General features: G+C 42.5%; 1 protein-coding gene across 6 annotated transcripts in view; it reads right to left on the bottom strand.

Moving 5' to 3' along the window:
- Window positions 1-11,590: 11,590 nt before the first annotated feature.
- Window positions 11,591-22,507, bottom strand: part of LOC115076687 (beta-1,4-galactosyltransferase 3-like) — a 58,447-nt gene continuing 47,530 nt past the window's right edge. For all 6 annotated transcript variants that reach the window (XM_029578403.1, XM_029578405.1, XM_029578408.1 and 3 more), the window contains 2 exons: window positions 15,583-15,687; window positions 11,591-12,737 (listed from right to left, as the gene is read on the bottom strand). In XM_029578403.1, coding sequence (XP_029434263.1) covers window positions 12,563-12,737; window positions 15,583-15,687 — 280 coding nt within the window. In that variant the 3' untranslated portion in view covers window positions 11,591-12,562. The remainder of the gene's footprint in view (window positions 12,738-15,582; window positions 15,688-22,507) is intronic.

Here is a 22,507-nt window from a genome sequence, read left to right as displayed (position 1 = left end):
GAGAGAGAAAAACAAAAAAAGTCCAAAGATAAACACTGTCATACAGCCCTTTGATAACAAAAACAGCACAGCTGCACTTCTAAGGCAGTGGTATACTTTTATTACTTGCAGCTTCCCGGAGATCTATGTAGCAGTAAAACAAGTACACAGAGAAAAAAAATGCAGTCCTGGCTTTGCAGGCAGAGAGCTATTTCAGCAGTAAATCAAGCTTGGCTCTATTCGCCTGCAGCCCGTTCTACATTTATCGCATTGCTCTTTTCCAGAAAAGTTTTTTGTTTTTTTAATCTCCATTGGTGAAAAGCAAATTCGAACCTTGATGGAAGACTTTCAATTTAGCCAGAAACAGCAATGCAAATTTTGTTCCCCTGCGATAGGAGTTCTGTACACACAGGTGCCACTGCTTTTCTTTGGACCGCAACTCCTGGGGAGTAGTCATTAAAACTGAAAATGTACCCCCTTTGTATTCCACCGATTTTAGCTTCCCAGATGCCCTTAGGAGATCAATATTTCTGGGCCCAGTTCAGGGTTCTCACCATGACTGGCCTGGGCTTATTTTTGTTCTCTCCCAGTACCTACTCTGTGCATCCTCTCACAGACGAGCAGGGCACCATGTGCTTGCAGGCCTAGCTTTTCTGGGAGCCATGTCTCCACAAACAGACAGCTCTTCACCCCTCTCTGATTTAGGTAACCCTGTTATAGGGAGGTTATTGCTCTTGCTTTCCAAATTGTCAACTTTCTCAGCCAAATGCAGAGTGGTTTGCTGCAGCGCGGTAAACTAATGATTTGCCTGCTCCGTCTCACGCTCCTGTTGTGCAGCACATTGTTCCACCTCATCTAAACTCCCCGTGTGCGAGTCAAAGCTCTCTTTGAGCTCCTCCATAGCGGACTGCAGTTTGTTCAGCTTGTCATCCAATGCTACTGGTAGGCTGTTTGAGAGTTGCTGCAGCATAATCAGACAATACAGCCACTAACTTGCCGCCATCTTGTGCTCCACTGACTTTGTTTTAGTACCTGCTGCTGGCGGGATTTTATAGTTGTCATTTACAAAACAAAACCTTCAATTCACTTCATGCCCTTCTTTCCTGCCTGATAACAGCAAGCACCTGCCTGCAGATTTCTCCAGGAAATAGTTTAGATGAAGCGCTATGGGAGCCTCATTTTCCTGTGTCCGGTCATCCCTGTTGCATCACAGAAGTCCCTGGGACAGTGTTCAGCACTGACAGTTTGATAATGACTTATCTGGCTAAAACTTATCCAGACAGCAGAGGATGGGGTTATTGGAGGCACTATTAATACCAACAGTCAGAAAGAGAAGTCAGTCTTTTATTATACAATATCTCATTATAGGAGCAGTGCAGCTTTCCAAATAATAGAGTAAATGCCACATCAGCTCTTCTGCACTGTTATACAGTTAAATACATCACCTCCCCTAAACTTACACACCAATGGGTTAGTTTATTTGCATAACATTTTCCAGCTGGTTTGCATAATAATTTTATCTCATATGCGCTAATAAGACTGGATTCTTGCAAGTCATATTGCTTGTTGAGTCTAGAAGGCAGAAACAAAAACACTGCTGACTTTTAATATACCTTTTAGCATTTTAAACAAAACAGTCTTGGCAATTCCTACAAGTCTGATCAGTGCAGTCACTGCTACCAAACGAGCCTGGCTTTATGGAAAACCCTTTTCAAAAACACCTGGATAGGGGGAATATTTAAAATCCACATGTGTCCCAAACTTAGCTGGATAAATCTTTTAAATATTAACCTCATGCTGATTTCAACTAGAGATTGGCCAGATAGAAACCGATCCTCCAATTGGATTTACCTGCAGGCAGGCCTTATCTGATCACCACCACTTCACAAAAATCAGGAAATAAATGAGACAGCTTTCTAGAAATAGCGCTGAATTTAAATGAACAAGTCTTTACCTTGCTTTTCACCAACCATTCCAACGGATCCATGCGTGAAGGTCATTGTGTGCAATACATCCTCTCTTCCAACAAGTGAGATGCCCATGAAGTTGAATACTCCTCTGTTCTGACGTGCAAAGGATATCTTGTTGCCTCAGTTTTTATAATAGCTATGTATTTTATGTGTTTAAATAGTTTTATTATATATTTTAATAAAAATACAAAAGTGAGACCCATTGCATCTCAGAGTTTAAAGCTCCATCAGCTAGTACACGTCCTCACAAGACCTAGAAAAGGTATGTGTGTGGGGGGTATACATGGTGGCATAAGTATAGGTCTTTAAGTAGTAAAATGGCATGGCCTGAAATAGCCTAATAGCAAAGCTGATAGCGATAATCAGTGTTACAGTTATTTGGGATAAATATGGAGGACAGAGGTCAGGAAAAAGACATAGTATGGGGCTGTATATGGGAATTTATATATGCACTTATCCAACATGGACAAATCTTAACTGGGCAGACTGGATCTTCCAGTTTGGTCTTTATTTGCCGACACTATGTTACTACACAGAATAAGATGCTGGTAGTGGGTATATCAGCCTAGCTCTTGCATTGGTTGAATAGCCCCATTGTAAGAATAATATATGAATATAAAGAAATAGAAATGACAGCAGAAAGAGACCAAATGGCCTATCCAGTCTGCCCAGCAAGCTCCTGAAATTCTCAGTTTCATAGACCACCAAGGTCAGGGACCTTGGTGGTTTCAGTTCGAGTCCAATTTCCCATCATCCCTTGCCACTGAAGCAAAACATAATGGGGTAGATTTTATAAATGTACGCACAGGCGTACTTTTGTTCGTGCACCAGGCGCGAACAAAAGTACGCTGGATTTTATAAGATACGTGTGTAGCCGCGTGTATCTTATAAAATCCGGGGTCGGCGCACGCAAGGAGGTGCACATTTGTGCAACCTGCGCACACCGAGCCCAGCGCGTGCTGCCTGTTCCCTCCAAGGCCGCTCCGAAATCGGCAGATTTACGCCTGCAGAAAGCAGGCGTAAATCTGCGCGCGCCATCACCCGACCCGGGGGCTGGTCCGGAGGCCTCAACCACGCCCCCGGGCTGGCACCACACCCCCGGGCCCGCCCCCGAAACGCCGCATCACTCGCGGCCCGCCCCCTCCATGCAAGCCCCGGGACTTGTGTGCGCCGCCGAGCCTATGCAAAATAGGCTCGGCGCGTGCGGGGGGGGGTTTGGGGTAGGTTTTCGGGGGGTATGCGCGTTTCGTACACGCATACTCCTTTGAAAATCTACCCCACAGTTGTAATTGCATCAAAAGTGAAGTATCAGGCTTATTGGTTAAGGGTAGTAACTGCTGCATCAAGCAAGTTACCCCCATGCTTGTTTATCCAGACTGTACAGTTCAATGTCCTTATTGGTTGTTGTCTGGATGTAAATCCTCTTTTCCATATTTCCCCTTGCCATTGAAGCAGAGAGCAATGCTGGAGCTGTACAAACTGTCTGAAGGCCCATTGGATAAGGGTAGTAACCGCCATTCCAACAAGCTACTCCCATGCCTCTTCATTCATTCCCATCCTCTAGCCTTTAGGGATCCACAGTTTTTATCCAATGCCCCTTTGAAATACTTCACAGTATCTTCACCTCTTCCTCTGGAAGGGCATTCCAGGCATCCACCACCCTCTCCATGAAGAAATATTTCCTGACATTGGTTCTAAGTCTCCCTCCCTGGAGTTTCAAATTGTGACCCCTAGTTCTACTGATTTCTTTCCAAGGGAAAAGGTTGGTTGACCATGAATCATTAAACCCTTTCAAGTATCTGAAGGTCTGTATCATATCGCCCCCTGCATCTCCTTTCCTCCAGGATATACATATTTAGGTTCTCTAACCTCTCTCAAGTCATTTGATGGAGACCACCCACCATTTTGGTCCCCTTCTTTTATACATATACAAATGCATTTATACATATAGAAAACATGTAGGAGAGCTGGGTTAATTTCCCAGGCCTGGGCTTATGCTTCTTGGGTTGGTTGGATCTAAGCATTCATAGACTCCGGGGGAAAGGAGACAGCCATCGCACAACTGTAAGGTACGGTGGCCAGAATCAGAATGCACACATCCTGAGTTCGGGAGGTAGCTGTATTCTATGACCCTTTGCAAGAATTGTGACAGCAGCAGCTGGATTGGATGGGAGGGAACTACACGCACCAATAAATAAAAGCTCATGGTACTATGGTCCTCAACAAAGGTTGGTTGCAATTGAGTGGAAGCCCAACCCAGAACAGAAAGAAACTGCTAGATCAAACAAACAAACAAAAACATTTACACAAAAGTGCAGAAATTTAGGGGGAAAAAAAAATACCAATACAGTAATTGCTAGCACATAAGTAGTTAATCTCATTTGTGGAAGCGCTAGAGACTATCGTTTTCAAGAAAATCACTCTTATCTAGGAAATAATCTTCCTTACCTACATGTTCCCCCCTCCCCCCGGATATTGTTCTGATGGAAAATCTTCAGTTAACAAGTTGTATCTTTTCTCTGTTTCTATCTTGCAAACCCCCAAAATTTGATGTATACTGCTTGCAGCAATTTGAGGATAAATATTTTTCAAAAATCCAATTCCTATTAATGATTTGTTTCCATCATGGTTTATCTTCCCCCTCTCCAAGTAAGTAGTTTGTCTGAAACCAAAGCTATAGAATTACTAGAGAGATGGTGTCAACCTGAATATTTTTCCCATGCGCAGTGGCTGATCCTGTGGGCTACGGCTGTGTAAATAATTCATAGCTGAAGGTGAAGAATCTGCTATGGAGGCAATGGCCACAGACCCCAGGAAGCAGCGCTCATCTCAGGTGGAGCTACCACCCGAGACCAGTGCTACAAAGCCAGTCAGGTTTTCAAGATATCCAGGCCGAACATTTGTGAGACGAGTGCATGTGCCACCCTCCATTGCATGCAACCGTATCTCATGCATGTTCACTTTGCATATCCTGACAACCCAGACAGCTTGCACCACTTGAGGATCAGAATTGTCTACGACTGTTCTACCGCAAATCTCAGTCTTGTAGCTTGCACTCTTATGATAATAAAAAGCAGGATTACAGACCAGCGTAACCAACAAAAGTCCTATGCCCTGGCCCCAGCATGACGACCGGGTTGGATTTGGTGGAAGCCGAGATGTCAGGAGATGGCAGACTATCCCCCTAAAGTAATTTGGGAGGTTCACATGGGTTAAGCATCGAGTGGATTTGTTTCATGGTGGTAACCTCTGAAGGAGGGATATTTGGGTAAGTTTGCTCTGGCATATATGTTAACTGCAAAAAAACCTGAATTGTCTTATAATCCAGCACAAATTCATCTAACTTTAAAGAACTATTCAGAAGTGCATTTTTAATAAAGACACCAAGCAGGGTAGCTTCAGTCCTCCCTGAGGCTCCATTTGGGATTCTCTAGCCTTATGCTGACAGTTTTGGAGGCAGTAATTTCTACATAGGTTTTATAATGTAAACCATCTCTGTTATATTAGTACAGATGCTGGCTCGTTCTGGAATTTCATACCAGTACAGTTGCACATCACAATTAAAATCTCAGACTTGTGATCAGATTTTTTAAGTTAAGACACTTTGGGCCCAAAGGAAAAAGGTTCGTTCAGCAGGACACAGTTTACTCGCAATTGTCCTATTTCTGTGCGGAAACTGGACTCCCACTGCAGCAAGGAGTTTTGCACACAGAAAATGTGCATGTAAAACCATGGCTAGTGCACAACACACTCACATGGAAATCTCATCTTAATGAAGGCATTAACTATTACCCCCACCCTTGGAAGAGTTGCACTAGTTTAATTCATGTTTTTTTGGGTGGTTTTTTTTTTTTTTTAAAGGGCCTGCGTTATGTAACTGAGCTAAATTTCAGCGTAGAAAGCCCTGCGTTTGACTGTACATCAGCCCCTTTGTTTCTCTTCCCTTCCCATAGCCTTTGCTGCTCTTGCTTACGAAACAGGTATCCCTGAATGCAGTGATCCCATTTCTTTCCTCACCCATTTGTTAATAAATAATTCTACAGCTATTCAGAAAGTTATGATAAGAGATGTTTAGTTTTCTCAATTAAAAAGAAAAAAAAATTGGAAGACTAGCTCTTAACGCAATTCTGGTAGTTGAGGACAGTATGGTAATCGCTAATGTGCGCATTAACAGGCCAATGCAATAAAGTGCCTGCAGAAATGTGCATCCAAACTGGGAGAGACATTTCTCGAACGTGCACACAATCCCCTCTCCTGGGCGCTCGATGCAAAAGGCAAATAAGCCACTGTGCTAAAAAGGACGAGCTAGGGATAAATTGCGCGGCCCTGGCATCGGGCGCCCAGGATGTGGCTGTGCGCCGGGTAGGAAACCGGACGCTCAATTAATGGGCGTTCACTTTCCTAACCTGACCGCCGGCAACATTTTTTTTAAGTTTTCATGCTGCTTCCTTAGTATCAGGACCATACTAAGTAGAAGAAACTATTGAAAAGCAGTTCTTTTGGCCTTTTTTGTGACTCTATGGGGTGTTTTTCAGATGGCTTGGAGTGCGTAAAGAGTTAATGCCAGCCCTGGGTCTTGGGTTAAGTTTTCTGTGTTAAAACATTCACATCAGGCGCCCAGTGATTTTTTTGCATGGGGGGAGGGGTAATAGCTAACAGCCTCATCTAAATGCATTTACACGTGATGAGTGCTGTTAGGTATGTGCTGGACACGTGTTCAGGATGCACTAATCTCATTATTGCATCAGGTGTTAGCCTAGCGCGTCCAAAACGTGCGTCCAAGTGCTCATTAACCCGTGCGCCGGCCTGAGTGCGGATAGTTGTCAAGAGGCATTTGCTTGGCTATTAAGCCTTTACCCGCTTAAGTTCCCCAGGCTGAGAATTGCTTTCCCTTTTGGCCTTTCATAGCGTTTGCTGCAGCAGAAAGCAGGGGGAGGAAGGAAAGTGTGAAGACTGTGCATCTGCTGTTGCAGCTGCTTGCAAGGGTCCCTTCTGGGGTTTGAGAATTATCCCCCTTAGATTTTGGTTGTTGGTTCTGTTATTATTTGTATACATGAAGTAAACCGCTATGATGCTACCACGAATATCGGTCCATAAAAATAAATAATTAATTAATTAAAAATAAATGGTTCAATTAAAGCCAAAATTCACAAACATGTTTTACGGTTTTTGGTTTTTTTTATTTCTGAACTGCAAAAACGAACAACATTCACCTTCAGTCAAGTAGCACTCATTTACTCTTGGCCCAACTGACATGAAAGAGTCTAGTCCTGAGCACCGAAAATTCAACTGGAACCGGTTTATGGAACAGGGCACTCTTACTAAGAAAACTGGAGAAAACTACAGAAGAGCTTGAAACTTACACGGAAGGGAGTTGACTTAGTTTTAATACGGTTTTACTGTGTTCTGGGGAAATATATCAGGACCAACAGGGATTCACCAGGGAAGGATTTTTTTTTTTTTAAGCTTTCCTATGCCAGATTCCTCCCCCCCCCCCCTTTTATTATATTCTTCAGATTTAAATTGTTAACTCTCCCTTCTACAGTATATAAACAAGCCATAGGGTGCTCAGAAAAACGTTTGTCCTGGCATACTTAGGGCCCAGTGTTCACCTTTCTCACTTCACCCTCACTAACTTTTAAATCACAGCTTACTTTAAAGCGCCATCTAGTGACTAAAATATCAGAAACATTTCAGAGGGAATCCAGATCAAACAAACTCTAGCTAAGCAACATATCAACCTAGCATTTCAAAACATTGTCTTTGGAAGACAATTTCAAAAGCTCCTGTCACAGAAACAAGCACTATAAGACATCTGTCCAGTAGATCTCCGTTCACCAAATCATGAACTTGTCTTTGTTTAAAACACTGCAACTTAATGCAGCAATGATCAAAACATGCTAAGCATACCAGAAAGGGGGAAAAAAATCTACAAAAAGCTGGTAATCCTAGTGTCTCCTGCGAATGCAGAAACTGCGTGCATAAGGTTTGGAAGATTACTCCCCTTTCAGGAGGTAGTTCTCTAATAACGGGCAGTGAGAAATGGAATTCACTCTGAGGAGGAAAGGGCAATTAGTGGAGTGCCTCATGGATCAGTTCTGGGGCCAGGTCTCTTCAAGATCTTGAGAAATACTGCAGAGGGGTTAGAAGGAAAAGTTTGTCTTTTCTGCAGATGGCACTATCTGCAACGAGTGGACACACCTAGACAGAATGAGAAGAAGTGTAAGAAAGATCGAAGAGTTGTCGAAAATTTGGCAACTGGGATTCAATGCCAAGAAGGGCAGCCATGCATTTAAGAATGCAGAAATCCAAAAGGAGCTGCCGTGATGGGAGCTGAGAGACAGACCTCAGAGCAATATAGTGTCAGATGATCTGAAGGTAGTGAAGCAATATGACAAAGCGATGACTCGGACCAGTGGGATATTGGGCTGCACAGAGAGGCATAACCAGCAGGGGAAAAAAAAAAAAAAAGTTAAAGGCCCCTGTACAGGTCACTGGTGAAGTCCTACCTGGGGTTCTTTGTTCAGTTCCAGAAACCGTATGTCAAAAAGGCTAGAGATCAGACAGAAGTCGTCCACAGAAAGGCAACCAGATCCGTGCGAGGTCTACAGCAAAAAAAAACATACGACATGAGGATCTACATATGTATACCCTAAGGAGAGACCAGATGGACTAGATATAAACTTTCAAATATCTGAAAGGTCTTAATGCAACGGAATTGAACCTTGCCAGTACTAAGCAAGCTGTAGGATTAGAGGGTCACAATACGAAAATCTAAGGGGGTAGACTTAGAGACATCAGAAAATATTTTTTCACAGAAAGGACGGTGGATGCCTGGAATGCTCTTCCAGAAGAAGTGAAGGAAAAAATTGTAATAGAATTCAACATGGTGTGGAATAAACAGAGGATAGAAATGAAGAATGGGGTAACTTCTGATGTAACATTTCTGTATGGACGTAATCTACACGAGGCAGCAGTTACAACCCTAAACCACTTTTGTTGGGTGGACTGGATGGTCTTTATCTTCCGTCATTCACTATGTTACTCAACTCCAAACTTTAAAAAAAATTAAAAGCAAAAAATATTGTTCTTCTTGGGTCTGCATGTTGAAATTCAGTTTCTTATGCACCAGGATCTATTAGCAAGACACTGCAAACGCTGCACATCACCACCATCAGGCAGGATTCAGGTGTCCCAACACAGCAAGGGCCTTGCACTCACAGCGCTGGTACTTCTCTGCTCCTGGGTGCTACTTCGTTTCCCCAGGTTTCACAACACTACGCTTCAAATGGCAAGCTGGATTCAAAACAGAATTTCTAAACAAGAGATGGAGCTGTTACTGCTCGAGTTTGCCTCACAGCCGGTACTCTCCTTCTCCAACTGGAGACCGTATTTAGCTTGGCCTATTATCACTCTACAGACATGAAGCAGACTTCTCTGTAACTCTGTCATGTGTCGGCATGTTGCATGCTTCTTTACAGTCAGGAGTAGCTCAGGAGGACTGGAAACAGGAAGATGTTCCTAAGATGTGAATCGGAACCAGAATCGGTTCGGATTTCAGTTCCGATTCACATCTCTAGTTCCTATTCACAAAACTACAGGCCCATCGGTCTGACCTCTGGTGAGAAAATTAATGAAACCACTGCTAAAAAAACAGAGGATAGGTCAGTTTGTGACATCCGATGGATTACAAGATCTGAGGCAGCAGGAGTTTACCAGAGGTCAGTCTTTCAGATGAAGTCGATCAATTTCTTTGATCGGGCAATGAAAGAGCTGGATCAAAGGAGAACACTAGATGTAGTGTACTTGGATTTCAGCCTGGCTACGACACAGTTCTGCATAAGCTGCTTATAAACAAACTGAGCACCCTTCGGAGGGACTCTAAGGTGTTACAAACTGGCTGAGTGGGAGGTGACAAAGGTAGTGGTAAATGGAGTTCTCCGAGGAGGGGGCATTACTACTGGTGTGCCACAGGGATCAGTTCTTTTCAACATTTTCATGAGCAACACTGCAAAAGGATTAAATCGGGGAGGTCTGTCTTTTTGCCAACGATACAAAGATCTGCAACAGGGCAGACAGCCAGGAAGGTGTAAAACAGGAGAGATCTAGCAAAGCTCAAGGAATGGTCTAGGGAATGGCAGATAAGATTTAATGCTACAAAAATGCTCTGTTTCCACCTATAAAAATAATGTAGCAGTTTAAACTCCTGATGGGAAAGGAACCCACCAAAATGTTTTTATATCACAGGTATGTAAGCACTATCCTGTTTTGACCTTTAGAGATAAACAACTTTTTGTTAAAGTTACTATTGCTATAATTTTCCTCCCTCCTTGATATTAATCCGATTCAGGATATTTGATCGCAAAGCCATGCATGAGTCAAAAGGAAAGGAGGAAGGCATTGGAGGAGAGGGGGAAAAAAAAACGGAAAAAAGGTAGGGCTGGAGCTTCCATTAGACAAAGTAGCAGAAGCCTAGAGTGCCAAAGTTTTGGGGGGTGGTAAAACTCCCACCAGCATGAGCCCCAGACAGGGAAAGCCAATGCTGCGAAAGGAGGGAGCGCTGTACTGGAGCTGCTGCCAGTAGGAAAACTGGGGCTGGAGAGTGCACCACCGAAGGTTTGCCTAGAATGCTAACTAGTCTTGCAGCAGCCCAAAGAAAAGCTGGTTTTGTTTTGTTTTTTTAAATCAGCTGTAGGTAAAGGATTACCATCTATATATGGACAATTTACAAGAAAAGAACTCCGAGGCACTTGTTAGTTCGTACAGTGTCTTCTCTTAGCACTGCCAGAAAGGACTTGAGAAACAGGATGAAGGCAGCTTGGGGTTAATGTCCTTGAAATGCGCAACACCTGCAAAACAGAAGTGATCCTTGGATAAGGACCGCTCCAGTGGCTTGGTGGCAGCGCTGACTGGGCTTGTGAAGGAGACTCTGCCTGCCACCCTGAACACAGGGGGCCTTTACTCACCATTCACTAGCCCTTCTCTGCGTTGCATATACAGTCATAGCCTCCCGGTACAACGTGGACAAGCATTTTTTTTTTTTTAGCTTTCCTGTACTATAAATGTTAAAAGGAAAATAAAAAAATAAAAAGCATATAAATGCAAAAAGGTACATTTTTGTTTCCTGGTTACAAAACAAAGCTCGCTTCATGTAGTGCAGGAAGCACAATCTTTATAGAACAGAGTTGCCAGATTTTTTAGCTTTACATGTGGCTGGATTCAGGAAGATTCCCGCTGGAGTAAGCTGGAAGTGCTCACACACCAAGTCCAGAGTCTAGAGAAACCGATCATTTTAAAAACCAGACAATATGGGGAGAAAGCCTTGGGGGGGGGGGGGGGGGGGGGGTACTTTAAATTAACATACTGTAAGTGGCCATTGAACAATTAAGGCTACTCAAGATGGGTCAACTGAGAATAGAGAAAATACATGACCAGGATTATCCTAACAAGCCATAGGGAAATTGTTTATTCCATGGCTGCAGTCAGAGGCACTCGTACTATTTGCTTCCAGTAAAACACTGGGGGGGGGGGGGGGGGGGGGGGACGACAAACCAAAAAACACAACATGCTACATGCTAAAAGACTTAATAGGCTGGACATTTGCTTCTGCTATTCAACTTCCAGAGGCAGTTTGCTCAATGTATCAAAACAGCATTTATTTAGACCGGGTTACTACAAATGCCATATGGGTATCTAATATTGCTCATAGCATCAGTAGATCACACTGTAAAAAAAAGTCATGTCACGAGGAAGAGTTTGCATTCCACAAGCCTCTTTCAATGGGCGGAAATACTTATTTTGTTAATAAATTAAGCAAACATAGAAGACATCGTAGAATAGGATATGAGAAAAAGCAAAACCCTAGAATATGCCTGATCATTAATCAAAAATATAAATCAAATAATAAATAATAATAATGTGACCTGAGATGAAAAAAAATTCTCCAAACTGTCCTACCATGCACTACCAAGATGTGGCAACATATAACAAAGCCAAAACTTTTTCAACTCGCAAACATCTGATTTCTGAGCTCCATATGCCAAACAAGTCCAATGTCTTTTTCCCGGGCCTCTTCCTCTTTACTCTGCTCTAAATATTTGTACATGCATTAGCAGTTTTAATACAACTACTTTTTACTGTGCCAGCAAACTAGTGGTCAGATTAAAATCACTTGCTCAACACCACAATCCCTTAGCCCTGGAATCTTGGGCCGGGGATTTTGCTCACATAGATGTAAGATCAAAATGTCTCCCTTTCAACAGAAAGGACTGTGCAGAGGAACACCGAGGACAGAGGCATAAAAAGGAGGTAGTTTAAGGCACTGGAAGTATCTTCAATGTTCTACACAAAAAAACACACAACTATGTAGAATCTCTATCTTAATACAGAGACAGCCAAGCATGTAAGGCACCAAGACCCTTTTTCTTCTATTTGTGAACAGTTTAGAAACACTCAGCCTCACTAGAAGATGAAGCCAAACTATAAAAACATATGTGTTTAGCTTCAGATGCAGAGCAGAATACACTCTGCAAAAAGTGAGGGAGATGCTAGCTGCTTGCTCGTTTTATCACACCTTCCTTCCACATCACCGGTTGTCAAGGCAGAAACTGTAATTACAAAGATTTCCACGTTTCTTTTGCTTTTACAGGAGGCAGAGTTGAGATATCGCCAATGTCCACAGTGATGTTGGTATAAAGCTTCGTTTCCTCTCTTGAAATCAGCTGGAAAGTCAAAGAGTTCATCCCATCCTCCTTCCAGGTTCTTCTGGTCTTTCTGAGCTTGCTGTATCTAGGAAATTTAAAAAAACAAAAAAACCCCAAAAAAACACATTAACAGTGAAAATGAAAGGATAGTGCAAGAAGATAAGCTGTGATTCATTTAACTAGCAACATACAGTACCTGAATGTAATCCGCTTTGAAATGCCAAAAAGCAGAATATAAATCAATCAACATTCATATGACTGGATGTGTCATAATACAAGTCTACTGTATGCTTAGTGTGCTGTGATGCTTGAAACATACCCATATGAATACAATGAATTATGCATAACTTAAGACTGTCTTATTACCCTCGTAAAACAGCTAATTCCACCCAATCACAGCACTTGTACTTTAGCGTTGAAACAAAGACCAGACGGCCAACACCTGAACCGGACTCATGTAGGCCTTTCCTGTTGCCCATGAGCCGCTAGGCATGTTTGCACAGCCTGTATAAGCTGAACCCAACGGAGGTCTACACACCACTTTCCTACAGCACATCCCGAGCGATGCAGGAGCACCTTTTCCAGACTAGCGAGTCATGCAGGAATTCTCTCATCTAATTGTGCAGGAGGACAGGAAAGTCTAGCAGTTGGCACTGTGTGTCTCAGGAGGAGTAAAAAAACACAACTGGGACCCAAGAAAGTGATTAGATTTGAACGTAGACTAAAATGTCAGGAAAAATAAAAATCTGTAGATACACTACCGGCGCCACTCATACTGTGCACCGGTTTGAAAGTTTGCAGGCTAAGGCTGTATATTTCGGAAGACATTTCAGCATTGCCAAGGCTAGGTTTCAGCAGGCTGAAGGAGGAGGATTAAATTTGCAACAGCACCCCAGCTCTGGCACCCAAATCCCTGCTATCTTCCCTCTGATCTTCCAGAGTGTCCTCATGCCTGCAAGGTAAGGGAGGAATGAAATGCCAAGGAAAGCAACAGGAAAAAAAAAGAGAGAGAGAGACAGAATATATACAAAAAGAGACGTTGATTTGGAGGATACTTTAAAAGGTAATTGAGAATCAACATCCCTCCCCTTTTTGTTTCCTTTTTTTTTTTTTGAGAAGGAATGAGTATGGGAAGGGAGAAAACTTTCCTGCTGACCACATGCTCCAGCATCATCTTTTCTATACCTCTGAGCAGTTAATGCTTCTCTTTTAGCACATTACTTGGAGAGTCTACAGTATCAGACAGAAAGTGGAAGAGTTCAGGGTAACCGGAGTCACTGAATGCTTAAGAAATATAAAATGACAAGAGAAATCACATTGGGAAAAGGAGTACAAATACTGTATAACACAATTGCAGTAATCAAATGACCGACTAAACCAGAGCCAAAGCAGATCGGAAACCTGGATTCCTCTAGGAAGAGGGCTGGTTGTCGTCATCTAAAAGAATATTTTATCACCTTAAAAAAAAAAACCAAACAAACAAAAATACACACTTTGAAGGTAGTCTCTTTAGTAAACATTTTCAATTCCACTGCTGCTTTCTCTAGTTTCTCCAACCATTCCATAATATGTTCCCACTATCTGTTTTAACCTACTGAACCGCACAACAGCAGCTGGAGAGGGAGACAGATCCATCCTGCATACCGCTGGTTAATTTCATATCCTTTATTCCCTTTTTTATGCTCTTTTCTCTGGTCTTTTAACATCCTTTGCAAGTCTGTTATTGCATTTTTATTCTTATTTCTTGTAAATAAGCTGTGAATGTGGACATGACTTAAAATGTGCATCCTGATCAAAAAATAAAAATAAAAAAACAACCCAAAAACCATACAACATAGCATAAACATTACAGAAGTATTAACCAGTTGAAGGAATGCACCAATTCTATTTCCTTTTGTCATTCCAAGATGGCTGATCCTGCATACCAGCAGTTTAAGAGCACTCAATCAGATCACTAGTTCGGCTTGAATTAGAATGATCTTTTCCAATAGCTGACAAACCTGTTTCTGAAAGAGCAGCCTCTGCTAGGAGGTGAGGAGTAGGGGGATTGATCTATCTACCTACAGCTTCTCTGCTTCTGAAGTTACATAAATCAGTAAAGAGTTAAAAATAAAACCCATTCAAGCTGGCAAGGGCTATGCACTGCCCTGCAGAAGATCCCCAGTTCAAACCCTGGGTGAAGTGTTCCGCTCCCAAAGCGGGGATATAAAATAGAGGGGAGGAAACCCCCAGTATTTGTGAATGAAGGCTCACGGTGCCAAACCCCAGCCTCAAGTGCAATCGAGCCAAAAGTACAAAAAGGATCAAGATGAAACTGCAGGGTAAAAAAAAAAAAAAGCCATTTAGTGCCAATAAGGCATTGCATTACTGTCTATTCAAGCCCAAATAATATTGCTAATAACTGCTACTACTTTTTTTTTTTCTTCCCACCTCCCATCCACAAGCTGGCATGTACTGCTCATAAAACATGAGCAGCTGCAGGTCTTCTCCCCCAGAAGTGCCCGCACACTGTGTTTCTAAAAAAGGCAAAACCATACAGGGATCATATTTAAATGAACTGCCAGTGAGCACAGCCTTTCAATTTAAGTCAATCAAACATCTGCTCTATACATACTAACAGCTACTGCAGAGAAAAATGACCGTAAAAAACAATATTTCAGTGAGAAAGGGGGGGCCACAGAGGCACAGTTCTATGTTTCTGGCACATACCAGACATACAAATAAAATGCTCATACATAAAACTTTCAATGGATGTACAGTGCATATTTTAAAGAGCAATTAAAAACAGACAGCACAGTATCATTGTGAGTATTTTGGGGAGAAACTGGAGTCAAACCTCTGCGGTCTGTTTCTCACGTATTTTAAAAATCACTGTGCTGGGACATAAGCAGGATTCCCAAGCAGTGTCTCTGCTTCAATAATTACCGTACCTTTTTAGATTTTCTTCATTGCCTTCATCGCGAATGTGTGCAACCATTTTGTAGCGACCAAGACTAAGAGGGGTGCGAGACATTGTCATTCCTGATAACTGAATCCTTTAAAACACAACACAAAAAAAAAAAAAGATACATACAAGTAATTAGGAGAGACAAAGACTTAAGAGCTATATAGCAAAAAAAATTGTGGGCCTGAACAACAATCCTTAAAACCTTGGCCAAAACAGTTATTTGCCTGCAAGCATGGCTTAGCAAAATCACAGCACATTATACACTGAAATAAAGCAGTCTTCAGGTCATTCCTTCCCATCTGTGTCCATCCATCCAACAACATCTGGTTCCTTTTCATGTTTGCACGATAACTATGTAAGCTATTCATGTACACTGGTTTTCCCGAAACTAAAATGCCACAAAGTCACATATCATCTGTTGGAAATATCGTTTTCCAGAGTGGCTCGCTTAGATGTCACTAGAGAAAGCAGAGTTGCTTACTTCTAACAGGTATTCTCCAAGATCAGCAGGATGATAGTCCTCACATATGGGTGACATCAGATGGAGCGCCAACATGGAAAACTTATGTCAAAGTTTCTAGAACTGTGGCTTACCACACTGGGCAGGCCCAGCATGCCCTATACCACAAGTCCACGCTGGGACCCTCTTCACAGGGTGGTGGGCGGGTTTGGTAAGAACTAACATCCTCCTGACCTCTGAGAACACCTCTTACAGGTAAGCAACTCTGCTTTCTCAGAGGACAAGCAGGATGGTTGTCCTCACACATGGGTGAATCCCTAGCAACAAGTTGTTCCCCAACGTAAAAGGGGACCAACAGACACTCAAACCAAGTGCCAACAATGGTGCTGTTGGTAACAGAGGGGGCGACATCCTGAACCCAAACAATGGGCCCTAGGCAGGAGAGGGATGGGTTCTACATCTCAAACAGATTCCAAAGGACAGACTGACCAAACCTATTGTCGGCCATCCCTATCCAAGAAATAGTGAGATGTGAATGTGTGGCGAGAACTCCATGTAGCACCCTTGCAGAAATCCTCCACGGGAAATGCTCTCAAGTGGACCACTGATGCTGCCATGGCTCAGACAGAATGATCCTTGACATGACCCTGAAAATCCAGTCCCACCTGGGCATAACAGAAAGAAATGTAATCTGCTAGCCAATTCAATAGTGTCTGAATGTCAACAGCAACACCCAACCTATTCCTAATAGAAGAAACAAAAAATTAGGTGGACTGTTCATGGGCTTCTGGCCACACCAGATAGAAGGCAAAGACTAGCTTACAGTCCAAACTATGCAGGGATCATTCTCCTTGGTGTAAATGGGGCCTGGGAAAGAATATTGGCAGGACGAAGGTCTGGTTAAGATAAAAGTCCATCACCACCTTAGGCAGAAACTTAAAGCATGTACACAAGACCACTCTGTTATGAGAAAAAATCTTAGTGTAAGGTGGATAAGTCATTAAGACCTGGAGCTCGCTGACCCTGTGCACTAGATGACTGCCGCCAAAAATATGACCTTCCAGGTCAGGTACTTCAGGTCACAAGTGTGCAGTGGCTCAAAAGGAGCTTTCATCAGCTGAGCTAACACCACGTTGAGGTCCCAAGACACAACTGGAAGGGAGGCTTCAACTGAAGCCGGCCCCGCACAAAATGTACACCTATTGGCTGTACAGAGATGGGCGTACCATCTATACCATGGTGGTGGTCATGTATTTTCTCTGTCCTCAATTGACCCATCTTAAGTAGTCTTAATTGTTCAATGGCCTGCGGAGGTGTGCCCCCACCATAGCCAGGCATTTTGTGAAGACCCGTGGGGCTGATAACCCAAATGGCAACATCAGATACTGAAAGTTCTGTTTTCCCACCACAAATTGAAGAGACTTCCAGTGACTTGGAAGATCGATGCGAGTGTACGCATTCTTCAGATCGAGGAAGCATAGCCAGTCCCCTTTTTGTAAAAGGGGGGGGGGGATCAAGGTGCTCAAGGAAACCATCTTTAGCGCTTTTTTTTTACAAATCTGTTCAAGGCCCTTAGTTCTAGGATGGGGCAGAGTCCTCCTGTTTTCTTTGGAATTAGAAGTAGCTGAAGTAAAATCCCTGCCCTCTTTGCCCTGGTAGAACAGGCTCGACCCATTGGTGCCATGGGATCAATGCCCCACACTGCCCGCTCACCCACCAGTTGCTCGCTGCTCAAGCTCCTCTTCAAACACTGCAGATGCCAACACAGACTGCGAGGAAGGAGAGGAGGCCAGATCCTCTTTGGAACTGAGAGGAAGATCAGTGATTGGCATCAGGACCGGTGGAGACCATGGCAGACCCCTGGCATTGGAGGACTGGCGCTCCTTGCTGCGGAGTTGCTTCAGGGGCATCACAGCATGAGCTGGCGTATCCCCATGCCCAGCACAGTCCATCGATGGGGACCAATGCTGATGCTTCTTTGGCTTCTCTCGATGCTCGGCATGGTCTTTCCCCGGTGCAGAGGTTGATGACAAGGAATCAGATTTCCTCGATTTGGAGGAACCAGACAATGGTTGGTCTCCGGAGCCCCTATCAGCCAAAGGCACCAATGAAATACAGTTTTGCCGATGTTGCTGGCTTCGTGTCCATCAGTGCGGCTCCAAGGTCCTTCGATGCTGATGCTACTGATACTGATGCCAATGGCTTGCTTTTCTCTGATCTGAAGAGTTGTTCCATTTTAGAGCCAAAAAGGACATCCCTTTGGGGACATTTATGCATATTTTCGGCATCCCCAGATGTCATGCAATGCCCCCAGGCAGAGAACATATACATCATGGGGATCTGTGATGGACATGGTTCTTGGGACCAAGGGCATCGCTGGACGCAGCCAGGACAGGGCGAAATAAATGGGAAGCAAGATCAAGATAGATGGTGGTGGGCATCGAATCACTGCCGCAGCAGGAGGATAGACCATGAAAGGAAATCTACCGATAAATGATGAAAACCCTGACGAGGAAAATTAAGGGGAGGACCGAGAGGGACCTGGCCTCAAACTCAGGCGAAAACAATATGGAAAGTTTTCCAAAATAGAAACAGAGAAGGGTGATGAAAATAAAGAAAGGGGATTGAATGCTCCCTTATGAGGAAAGGCTAAAGAGGTTAGGGCTATTCAACTTAGTGAAGAGACGGCTGAGGTGGGATATGACAGAGGTCTATAAAATCATGAGGGATCTAGAATAGGTAAATGAGAATCAGTTAGTTATTTACTCTTTCAGATAACAGAAGGACTAAGGGGCACTCCATGAAGTTTAAGCTCTGGAATTTGTTGCCAGAGGATGTGGTTAGTGCAGTTAATGTAGCTAGTTTAAAAAAGGTTTGGATCAGTTCTTGGAGAAGACCATTAACTGATATTAATCAAGATGACTTAGGGAATAGCCACTGCTATTACTGGCATTAGAAGCATGGGATCTACTTAATGTTTTGGGTACTTACCAGGTATTTGTAACCTGGATTGGCCATTACTGGAAACAGGATGCTGGGCTTGATGGACCCTTGGTCTGACCCAGTATGGCAACTTATGTTAGGCCAAAAAGGCCCAAAGTGAGCTCCCAACCGTGATGTTGCAGCTCCGCAATAAAAAATAAATAAATAAATAAATAAAAGAGACTGAAGAGGGACCCTGCATGGACACATGGTATAGGGCATGCCCAGTGTAGCAAATCAAAGTTCTAGAAACTGATATAAGTTTTCCATGTCAGACCTCCATCTGATGATGTCATTCATGCGTGTACTCTGAGAATGAGCCTTCTTTATTGCGGCTCCTAAATTGTGGAACTCCTTGTTGGAATAACTATGAACAGTTAACTTGCACTAAATCCTTCTCTGTTTAAACAAGCTTTAGAAGGAGGTTGAGTTGATAAACCTCATATTATGAAGCTCTTTTTAAACTGTTCTACTTATTTACCTGTCATTCTAAATGTTTTTTTTAATGTATGTCTTATTGTAATCTGCTACAAACGTATATGGATGTAAGTGGACAACAGATCTTTTAAATAAAGAAATACATAAAAATTATGCAACTCAATTTTTAAAAACATCACCCACAGTAAAGACTTTTCCAAGTCTCTTCTCCCATTTCTATTAAGACTTACCCCCCTTCTCTCACAAAAAAAAAAAAATAAATAAAAATAACTCACAGGAAAGCTCTTTGTCTGTCTTGCCTAAAGCCTTTAATACTGTTACTCAATGCATGAAGCAGGAATTCTGATTATGTTCTATAAAGTTTTCAGTTATTTGTTGAAAAGGCTATCCTTTATGACCTGCATACATGTAAGGGTAACTTAGAACATAAATTGAGGGGAAGAAAAATCACAATTACTTTTGAAAGAAGTTCTGGAATTGTATAAGGTATTTGAGTTAGGAGTGTTTAGGAAATATGCACAAATAGTTAAGTAGTCCAGGGTTGAAGCCTTGACAACTGGTGCTGCTGCTTACAGGTTTCAAACTTGTGCTAATTCAACCCCTTTGTGTGGGTGGGTTTTTTTTTTTTTTTTGTTTCCAAATTTAAAAACAGCATCTTAAAAACAGTTTGACAGGGTTTAGTAGCTAGAAATAGAGTGTGAGAAAAGCAGCAGGTAGTTCCTCCTTTAGGAAAAGACTGTGGGAAGTCCTAAGAAGGTGTATCTAGGCAGAACATTTCACAACATGCAATTTATTGAAAGGGTTTACTCACTGGCATAGAATGGGGAAAAAAAAGCTTTAATAACTCAGGTCTGTGGGGTGTAGTGTGGGACAATCATACTCTGGAGATCTTTGTTCAGATGTATCAAAAGAACTACATTGCTCTGGAAGCAGCTGTGTCATGTTACTCACTTAAGACCATCCAGAAAAGGGTCCAGTGAGGTCTCCTAAACTCAGATCCTGCAACATTTTTTTTTTCTTTGCACAAAAAAAACCCTCCAAAAAAATTTGATTACAAAAAAAAAAAAAAAAAGGAGCAAAAATAAGATGACCAATCCCTCTTCAAAAAAATACCTTGTAGCCAAACAAGAGGAGAAAACGAATCATCTTTTATTAAACACATACAGAACATTTTTCATAACAAAATCACCATTTTATCCAGTGTGAAGGACCTCCAATTTTATTTTCAACACAAGAATGGTTTCTCATAAGAAAAAAAAAAAAAAAGTTTGCTGCATTTAAAAAAAACATTTCTTATAAGGGTAAACCTAGTCTGCTGCCCAGCGAAATCTAATTCTGAATTATACTAGATTTGTAATCACTCACTTTGCAAGTCCTTAGGATCTCAGGAGAGTATCAATTATGACATTTTCTGAAAAATAATTTTTGTAAGTGCTTCAGGACTTGCAAGGGACAAATGATTACAAATACAATACAGCTAAGCACAGGTTTGGCTATGCAGCAGAGAAGTGTAGGATACCCTTATAAGAAATAAAATAAGAAGAGGATACAGAAAAAACACACAAACATTCTTGCAAAGACAAAAAAAAAGAAATACATACATTAAAATAGATTTTTAGGTCATCTACTCTGGACAAATTGGTCCTTGTAAGTGAATTTTTCAGAATATTGTGAAAGCAGCAGGTTGAAAATCCCACTTCTTCCACTTACTCCATGTTACCTTGAGCAGGTCATGTCACCTTCTGTTGCCTCAGATACAAACTCAAAGGATCATTTCTCAAATCGCGTAAGGGTCCTAATGGCTGCATAACGCCCTAATACCTGCGATAACGCCATAACGAATGCTTTATTTTTCGCAGCACGAGATGTTCATGCACATTTTGAAAATTTAGTCAAAGGAGAGGCATTTGGGCGGGGTTTATGAAAGTGAGGGGTGTTTATCGTTGTGTGCGATAGTGTATTGCACATTATTGCCAGAAATAACTCCTTTTTTTCCTGGCGTTAAGCTGTGCAAAATACCCAAACCGAGATTTGTGATAGCACCTGATGCTATCAAGCTAGGGCAAGAGTACGGTGTAGAAATCTCATCTTTGTGTTCCTTTCCTCACTCCAAATCACATCAAATGTTCACTGATGTGTACTGTGCTGTTTGTACCCCTGACTGTGCATGTAAAACTGGCCCCCAAACCCTAGACTGCCACCAAAACCTCACCTCGAGTTACTAGTTGACCCTCCTACAGTGGTAGAAATAGAGAGCCTCTCTCTCAGCAGCCCAAAACATGGAAATACCTGCTGGGCACTACGCAAAGCTATGAAGTAATATCGTGGGTGTGATAAATTTAACACGCTATTCTTGCGAAGGTTATGGCAAAATGATAAATCTAGGCCTCAGAGTGCAAATCCTATGTGGACAGGGAAAATACCTTCTGTACCTGACTAACTCACCTGGAGCTTGAGTTTGGCAAGACGAGCAATTAAATCCAATTGATCATTTTGATAATTTGTTTCCTCCCATTGGGGCCTCTGCAAAAAGCCAAGCATTGAAAACTGTGCGCCAAAATTCAGTGTACAGTAAAGGAAAATTGGTTCTTACCTGCTAATTTCCGTTCCTGTCGTACCCCAGACTCCTGGGTTTTGCCTTCCTTGCAGCAGATGGAGACAGTTAAATCTCAAGTAGATTGTGAGAAATTGCAGGAGGACCTTGCATGACTGGAAGATTGCGCTTCCAAATGGCAGATGAAATTTAATGTGGACAAGTGCAATGTGATACATATAGGGAAAAATAACCCTTGCTGTAGTAGGGAAAATGCATGTCGACCATCTGCTGGAGACCGAGAATACTGGTGGGCTGATGTCACTGCAGGTGTATATATATACTGTAACGTCAGCTTTACTCCGTCTCCATCTGCTTATAGAGGTGCATAACCAACTGGTCGTGGATTAGCATGAGTGCAAAGGAAACTTCTGTTTTCACAAACTACTGAAATCACGTTTCTCAGCTCCAAGAAATTGTCCCCTATTACGGCAG

The sequence above is a fragment of the Rhinatrema bivittatum genome, chromosome 15 (assembly GCF_901001135.1).
Source record: "Rhinatrema bivittatum chromosome 15, aRhiBiv1.1, whole genome shotgun sequence".
NCBI classification, from domain to species: domain Eukaryota; kingdom Metazoa; phylum Chordata; class Amphibia; order Gymnophiona; family Rhinatrematidae; genus Rhinatrema; species Rhinatrema bivittatum.
Note: the sequence above shows the minus strand (reverse complement) of the source record. Positions and strands in the feature narration are given on the sequence as shown.